General features: G+C 39.3%; 1 protein-coding gene across 1 annotated transcript in view; it reads left to right on the top strand.

Annotated features, from left to right (window-relative positions):
* The first annotated feature begins 2,795 nt into the window (after positions 1-2,795).
* The window catches only part of LOC117530152 (cytochrome P450 27C1), a 72,796-nt gene continuing 66,444 nt past the window's right edge, over positions 2,796-9,147 (top strand). The window contains exons 1-3 of the mRNA XM_034193116.1: positions 2,796-3,194; positions 5,828-6,018; positions 8,667-8,866. Of these exons, the coding sequence (XP_034049007.1) occupies positions 2,916-3,194; positions 5,828-6,018; positions 8,667-8,866 (670 nt within the window). The 5' untranslated portion in view covers positions 2,796-2,915. The remainder of the gene's footprint in view (positions 3,195-5,827; positions 6,019-8,666; positions 8,867-9,147) is intronic.

Genomic DNA, 9,147 nt, shown 5'->3' with positions numbered 1-9,147 from the left:
AACAGTCTGCCCTCTCACCGAGTCAAAGATCATCTTGTGAGCAGTTTAATGATTACTTAAACAGTTCAGTGAATATGCTGAATAGATATGTATCAATCAATCAATGTAGTGAATATAACTACTTCAGCAATTCAGTGATTAACAAAGAAAGCAATATTAATGAAACACATTGAAACACATGTATATAACTGTGTATATGGAGAATGAGATCAGAGACAAAATCAAAGACAGCAAATCAAAGTAAAGGCATTAATAATTAATAATCATATTGCTAATATATAGAAAACGATGTCAAGCTGATCATTAATGAGGTACAGGGGTCAATAAAGAATTACACAGGGATCAAAATTTTAAAATGCTCCAATCATTTTGAAATGTTATTTGTCTGATCATAACATTTCCAAAAAGGTGTAGTTTGGACTATCTATGACTGAATGTTCTGGAGTTATGAGGTAAAAACAGGGGTCACAGTTAGAGTTGCTCCAATTTTGGTAAAAAATTATGCAAATTATTGGTTAATAGCATTTTAAAAAGGAAAAGTTTGCACCATCTGTCATGCTTAGTTATCATGTTACAAGGTAACATATGTCACATTTCATAGAATCCAATGGACGTCAAACTTGTTTGACCTTTACTATGGAGACCAAACATTCAACACAGTCAAAAATACTCCATTGACATGTATCATGTCTTCTTCTTCTTCTTCTTTCGATTTGGTCTCGGTGTCACATGACCAATGGAGCAAAACGTGACTGGCTGAACGTTAGATGATTGAGACAGGGATCGATTGCTTCTCCCTGCTTTTCTATTTTTTGAGGTTGAATTTTTTGTTTTGGGTTCAAGTTTGTGAGGCTGTATATTTTGATGCTAAACAAATTCAACCTTAGAAATTCAACTTCAAACTCTGATTTACGCGTAGATGCTAAAAAAAAAAATTCAACATTAAAAATTCTAATTCACACTCTGAGCCGGGATTTACTTCCATATATGTGGACCATTTGAGCATCACTCACAAGATGCTTTTTTCATGGATGAATGAAAAGAAAAACCATGAAGTGCTGCACTAAGCTCTGCTTCACTGCCTCTAGTTGATACCCCAAACCAAGTTCTCTGGCTCATTACTGGGTGCCAACATAGTGACTGTGGGAAAATGTCCACCTCTGACCAGCTACACTTGTCCACACCACATAGCAAAGTTCCCTCTAAGTAGCCCCCATCTGTTGCTTCTGGTTAATCCTCCTTTGTGGCCTTGAGAAAACCGATGCTTATTGGTTTGGAACAGATGAAAGCAAGTGAACTTCATATCTGTTGAGATGAGAGACTGGACCTTCTGAAGAAAGCACTATGGACTCATTAAATAACAACACAAAGGCCTTAGCATATGAATCAATTAGGTTTTTGTGATGCATTATAAAAACGCCCATTTTCAGAACGGATGTGTTTCGGTGCCAGTCGCTTTAAATGGAAAGGAGCTGCTGGCGGCCACACCTCCTCTCACGTTTGACTGTGGGCATGTCTCATCTCACTCCCACTGACTACATGTACTGGTCTCCTTGTACTGGTATTCTCATCCATGGCGTTGAATCTCATGCACATTTCTTCTTCGCGATTACGTTTACAAATGGTCCAGAACGCTGCTGCTCATCTCCTGACAGGAACACGCAGATGTAAGCACCTTACCCCTATTCTTGCCTCTCTACACTGGTTTTCTGTCTATTTTAGAATTAATTTTAAAATTTTATTGTTTACTTTTAAAGTTTTGAGTGGCTTGGCTCCCATGTATCTGGCAGACCGCTTACATATATACACCCCTCGAAGGTCTCTCAGATCAGCTGACCAGTTACTTCTTGATGTCCCCAAGTCGAGACTGAAACAGCGGGGTGACTGAGCTTTGGCTGTGGTGGCCCCCAAACTGAATGAGTTGCCTTTGGATGTTAGGCTGGCTCCTTCTGTAGAGGTTTTTAAGTCTCTCTTAAAAACACATCTTTTCTCTAAGGCATTTCAAAATTGTTCATGTTCTAGTCAATATAAGTCATGATGGTCACTTTTTTACTTATTTTTTGTTTTATCTGTGTTGTATTTTATTAATGTATTATTTGGAAAGCACTTTGTTGTTCTTTTAAAGTGCTCTATAAATAAAGTTGGATTGGATTGGATTTGATTTTGGTTTGATTTGTGGTTTAAGGCCATGGTACAGTTCAGATTGTGGTACATTCTGCTCAGGTTTCTCATACAAGAATAGAAGAAAATACTAAACACTATGGAATAATATCACTTGACATGTTAAACAATTGATATGAGGATGTACAGATTTAAAGATTGAAATAGATTTTAGCACAATTGAGCCCCTTTAAAGACAAAGATCAGAAGGAGACATAAATGTTCATGTAAAATGCAATTCAGTAAATTGGTTTTACATTTGCTGCTTTGATTTGATGTGAATGGCCTGGGAGCAGGTTCAAAACAATCTTCTGCACATAACTCATGCTTTGGAGCTTCATGTTCACGCAGATACTCTGTCCTGTAGTTACTGCGTAAAATCTTTCAGATTAACTTGTTGACAGCGAAGACGTGAGATGAATTTACAATCTCTTAAGTGATATAATGTGTACTTTGTGAGCGCGTGTGTCTGCGGACTGGTGTGATGTAACTTGTCACGTTCTATCCAATCCAGGGACAGTATAGGAAAGTCGTCGCTTGAAGGAGAAACGCCCACGCCGAGTATTCCCTCCCTTCTCTCAGGAACAACCAATCCTCTTCCAAGGTCCAAAGTCCAAAGTGCCCCACATCAGCTTACCACACACGGGTTTCGAGCCCCGCGCCAGGAACATGCGTTCGCACATGTGATCTGTGCGCTTCGCTCGGGACTGAACCGCAAGGCTGCTTTACGCACGGATCCCTTCGAATATTCAGAGATGATGCACCGTACTGTGAAAGCATGCTGGGAGATCTTTCAAAGCGAGCCTCTAAACCAGAGGATGATCGTCATGTTGCGCACACTGCACAACTCAGCATCTGGTGAGTCGTTCGGGATCTCTGCGTCCGGAGAGCAGGCAGTGCCCGGAGGTCCGGCGGCACCGGGGAATGTCAAAACCAGAATCAAGACCCTGAAGGAGATGCCTGGACCCAGCACCATAGCCAACTTGATTGAATTATTTTGGAGGGACGGATTTAGTAGAATTCATGAAATACAGGTAATCCTTTTGTAGTTTTATTAATAGTTTGATAATCCCCGAACTTGGAGAGCTGGAAATATTTGTATGTCTAATTTTTACATTTTTTAAAAGTGTTTTTTTTTTTTTAAGTTACTGAAGTTCTGACCCGACTAAGTTGGCCACCAGTGCGTAAAACGGCGCATATACTGCTGCGTAAAAACGCACCAAGAGTTTGATCAGGTCACCTTCGCCAGAAATGGCAGAAGTTATTTTCTCCTTTATAAAATTAAGGCTGCGAACAACCTCGTCATAAAAACGCTTTGATCACAGCTAATAAACAGGAAAGTGTGAAAAAGTGTGAATTAGGCTCCAAATCGATCAACATCACAAAGACCTGACAGTTTTTTTCATCATAGTAATAGTAGTGTGGCATTCAGTCAATGAGTTTGTCAACTTTGTGGAACAAACAGGTGTGAATCAGGTGTCCCCTATTTAAGGATGAAGCCAGCACCTGTTGAACATGCCTTTTTCTTTGAAAGCCAGAGGGAAATGGGACGTTCAAGACATTGTTCAGAAGAACAGCGTAGTTAAATACTAAATACGTTTAGTGATTCACAGGATTGCAAAAAAAGAAAAAAAAAAAAGAAAAGCAGTTTGAACATAATAGTTTTGACTTTGTAGCGTCAACAGCAGATGCTACTATTATTATGAACACCCCCTTTTCTACTTTTTTTTTTACTAATAGCCCAATTTCATAGCCTTAAGAGTGTGCATATCATGAATGCTTGGTCTTGTTGGATTTGTGAGAATCTACTGAATCTACTGGTACCTTGTTTCCCATGTAACAATAAGAAATATACTCAAAACCTGGATTAATCTTTTTAGTCACATAGCACTACTATTATTCTGAACCCCCCCCCCCCCCCCCCCCCCCCCCTCTCTCTCTCTCTCTCTCTCGCTCTCTCTATAATGTATATGTGTCTGTAGGTTGAGTTCTTTGTTGAAATAATCATTTAAGTCCTGGCATTGGGTCTGTGTCAAGTGCATTCACTGATTGTGGAACTTAGTCCAAATTATACACTGAATGATGATATACATAATTGCACATTATATGCCTGCTTAAACAACTGCCATGTTGACCAAAATGTACAAACCTCACCTCAGGATCATTGGACACCCAGACCTTTCTTCAGTTAAACCCTATTTAGTCATCACATTTGAAAGACTTTACTTGAAAGCCGCAGCAACTGAAAAATGTCAGTTACATTTGTTAGATCAATTAAACACCAAATGCCTGCATTAACAAAATAATAATTTATGAGTGTTGCCCACAGTCTAAGAAATTAAATGCAGTAGTTTTTCTAGTTATATCAACTTGTCCCACAAAACCTTGTAATCACACAAAACAAATTGTAATTGTTACAATTACTTGTACAACCCCAATTCCAATGAAGTTGGGATGTTGTGTAAAATGTAAATAAAAACAAAATACAATGATTTGCAAATCCTCTTCAACTTATATTCAGTCGAATACACCACAAAGACAAGATATTTAATGAACAAAAAAGGAGAGTTCTCCGTGCTTCTGTGTAGCACAAAAAAATCTGGTGCAACCAGGTAGGACTGATTTGCTTGATGTACGACTTCAGTTGTTCAACAGTCCGGGGTCTCTGTTGTCGTATTTTGCGCTTCATAATGTGCCACACATTTTCAATGGGCGACAGGTCTAGACTGCAGGCAGGCCAGTTTAGTACCCACACTCTTTTACTACAAAGCCACGGTGTTGTAACACGTGCAGAATGTGGCTTAGCATTGTCTTGAAATAAGCAGGGACATCTCTGAAAAAGACGTTGCTTGGATAGCAGCATGTGTTGCTCCAAAACCTGGATGGACCTTTCAGCATTGATGGTGCCATCACAGACGTGTAAGTTGCCCATGTCATGGGCACTAACACACCCCCATACCATCACAGATGCTGGCTTTTGAACTTTGTGCTGGGAACAATCTGGATGTTTTTTTCCTCTTTTGTCTGGAGGACACGACGTCCATGATTTCCAAAAACAATTTGAAATGTAGACTCATCAGACCACAGTGCACTTTTTCACTTTGCGTCTGTCCATTTCAAATGAGCTCGGGTCCAGAGAAGGCAGCGGCGTTTCTGGATGTTGTTGATGTATGGCTTTCGCTTTGCATGGTAGAGATTTAACTTGCAGTTGTAGATGTAGCGACGAACTGTGTTAACTGACAATGATTTTCTGAAGTGTTCCTGAGCCCACGCGGTAAGATCCTTTACATACCACAAACATACCACTGTCCCAGCTTTTTTGAAATGTGTTGCAGGCATCCATTTCAAAATGAGCAAATATTTGGACAAAAACAATAAAGTTTATCAGTTTGAACATTAAATATCTTGTCTTTATGGTGTATTCAATTGAATATAGGTTAAAGAGGATTTGCAAATCATTGTATTCTGTTTTTATTTACATTTTACACAATGTCCCAACTTCATTGGAATTGGGGTTGGATATTCTGTTATTCAAATATCATTTAATATGGGTGATAAAAGGACTTTAATTGCACACCTCACAAAGAGAACTCTTTAGAATTTCCTGCAGGTTTTAAAAGGATCAAAGTGCAACCTCTAATCTTTTGTTGTCACAACTGCTTTACAGATGGAACACAGAAAGAAGTATGGGAAAATTTTCAAATCCTGCTTTGGAACACATCTGGTTGTGTCGATTGCAGACCATGAGCTGGTGGCTCAGGTGCTGAGGTCAGAGGGCGTGGCCCCTCAGAGAGCCAACATGAAGTCTTGGAAGGAATACAGAGATATGAGGGGCCATTCCACAGGCCTCATCTCAGCGTGAGTCCTTTCAAAGTTTTGATTTATCAGAACTATAATAGTTATATAACAGTTATATTAATCCCAGCTCAGAATGTCTGCAACGAAGAATTTATTTTATTTTAACTCTTGTGCCCGTTGTAAACAGGGGCACGGTGAATCACGGGGCCAATCCAATCCAATCCACTTTATTTATATAGCACATTTAACAACAAAAATGTTCCAAAATGCTGCACATACAATAGAATCACGATAGATAAAACCCCAGTAGTCAAGAAATAAATTAAAAATAAGAAAATTAACAATAAAAATAACTAAAATGTGCAAGATAAATAAATAAATACATACAGCATACAAAAGATAAAACCAATAAAATCTACCAAAATCAAAACAAAACCAATAAAACAGAGGACCACACAACTCACTCAGTGTTAAAAACCAGAGAATAAAAGTGGGTCTTCAGACAAGACCTAAAACACTCCACTGTGGGGGCTGTTCGGACATGGAGGGGCAGAGCGTTCCAAAGTCTGGGGCCAGCCACAGAGAAAGCCCTGTCCCCCCTGGTTTTAAGTCTCATCTTGGGTACCACGAGCTGAAAATGGCCCTCAGACCTCAGAGCACGCGCCGGAGAGTAAATTTGTAGGAGGTCAGTGATGTATTGAGGGGCCATTCCATTCAAAGCTTTAAAAACGAACAATAAAATCTTAAAATAAATTCTAAAATTAACAGGAAGCCAGTGCAAAGATGCAAGAATTGGGGTTATGTGATCACGCTTCCAGGCTCCTGTTAAAAGTCGCGTTGCAGCGTTCTGGACTAACTGCAAACGGGAAAGAGCCTGTTGGCTAATGCCGAAATAAAGTGCGTTACAGTAGTCCAGACGACTTGAAATAAAAGAGTGCACAACTTGTTCAAAAAGGTTGAAAGATAAAAACGGTTTTACCTTTGATAAAAAAACAAAGATGATAAAAGCACGATTTCAAACCACCATTGATTTGTTTATCAAATTTAAAATCGGTGTCTATCGTGACGCCAAGGCTGGTGACCTTGGGACGTACAAAATCCTTAAGAGGTCCCAAGTCAACGAGGGCACTTCCAAACAACATAACCTCTGTCTTGCCCTCATTAAGTTTCATAAAATTCTGTGACAACCAAGCCCTGACGTCACACAGACAGTCGAGTAGGGGTGTCAGGGGGCAAAGGCTGTTTTTAGCGATAGGCATGTAGATTTGATAATCATCAGCATAAAAATGGTAGGCCACATCATGTTTTTTAAAAATCTCTCTGAGTGGGAGGAGATAAAGAGCAAAAAGGATGTGTCCCAGGATAGAACCCTGGGGGACTCCACAGTGAAGAAGGGCTGAAGACGAGGTGGAGTCCCCCAGCCTGACGGAGAAAGACCTCTCAGACAGGTATGACCTAAACCACTCCAGAACATTCCCCCTGACACCCACACAGTCTCTCAGGTGGTCCAAAAGAATTGCGTGGTCAACTGTGTCAAAAGCTGCAGTGAGGTCTAAAAGCACTAAAATGACTGAACTGCCAGAATCAGTTGTTAAAAGGAGATCATTAAAAATCTTTAAAAGTGCAGACTCAGTGCTATGAAATGCTTTGTACCCTGATTGAAATGGATCCAATGTGCCGTTTGTATCTAAAAAAGGCTGCAACTGTGCAAAGACGCATTTCCCTAAAATTTTCGACACAAGCGTTAACTTAGAGATAGGTTGATAATTTGAAAAAGCTGTGGGATCCAAACCCGGTTTTTTGATCAGTGGCTCCACAATAGCTTTTTTACAATCAGTGAATCAGTAGCTATATCTGCAAAACTACATATATATTTGCAGCAGTTATGGCATATTTTTATGCATAAAGACATCCCCCTTATAAATTAGTGTTTTGTTTTTGGATACATTAAGGATAAAACTACGTGGTGAGTGAAGTCAGTTTTTTTCCTATCAAAAGTCAATTTTATGGATGTCAGTTTCTTTGTATTTATTTCTCACAACAGAGGAAAGGTGGCCCAAAAAAATTGCTATTAGTTAGAAGACTACCCCGTCCAGCTGATGAGCATGTGTTATGTCTTCTCCAGCTATTTGATAACATGACTCATGTGTGTCACATGTACCCGGGGCACAGTGAATCAGTCTAGAAAGTGATTTACTAAGCCCCAGTATCAAGTGGATGACAATTATTACTTGTTGAAGCTTATACATTTAGTTTTCCATGAATTATTTCTTTAATTTGTTTATATAAGCAACTGTTTTCACATTTGAACAGAAATGATGAGAGTTGTATTTATAATAGTTTCTAAAGGACTTGTATCACTATATAAGACACTCACACATTACATAGCTGGTTTGCTGGATGATAGTTTGTATATGCATCAGCATATATTTAATAATTTTGAAGAAATCTTTATAAGTTGATTCACTGTGCCCTGTGAATTAGTGTCCGGGACACAGTGAATCAAAATTTTTAAAATTGATTTTAAACACTTGTAAATTACACTCGGGGAGACATAAATAACACAGCCTTATAAACAATAACTTTTCAAAAGTTTCCTTTTCAAAAAGTTTCACGTCACTTTTTATCCAGCAAAGCAGATTGTTTCCTGGATAATTATCCTGTATGTGGGAAATGCCAAGATTTGACTGTTGCATTCCATTTTCCAGAGAAGGAGAAGACTGGCTGAAGATGCGAAGTGTCCTCAGACAGCTGGTCATGCGTCCCCGTGACGTAGCTGTGTACTCTGATGATGTAAACAAAGTGGTAGATGACCTCATTGAGAGAGTACGTGTTCTACGGAGCCAAGAGGCCGACGGAGTGACTGTCCTGAATGTGAATGATCTCTTCTTCAAATATGCCATGGAGGGTTGGTAAAGAGTCTACTGACGGCTCTTTTTTGTTTGTTTTGTGTGTGTGTGTGTGTGTGTGTGTGTGTGTGTGTGTGTGGAAAAAGTCTCTGCATATAAATACTTAGGCACTTTCTTTGATGAGAAGTTGAAATTTGATGTAAATACGGCAGATATTGTGAAACGAGGGCAACAGAGAGTGTACCTTCTGCGCAAACTGAGAAAATTCACCTGCTAGCACATGTCCGGAAGAAGACAAAATACATCTTGCCTTCCTTATCATTTGTTGTTCACAAAAACT

The sequence above is a fragment of the Thalassophryne amazonica genome, chromosome 2, assembly GCF_902500255.1.
Source record: "Thalassophryne amazonica chromosome 2, fThaAma1.1, whole genome shotgun sequence".
NCBI lineage: Eukaryota > Metazoa > Chordata > Actinopteri > Batrachoidiformes > Batrachoididae > Thalassophryne > Thalassophryne amazonica.
Note: the sequence above shows the minus strand (reverse complement) of the source record. Positions and strands in the feature narration are given on the sequence as shown.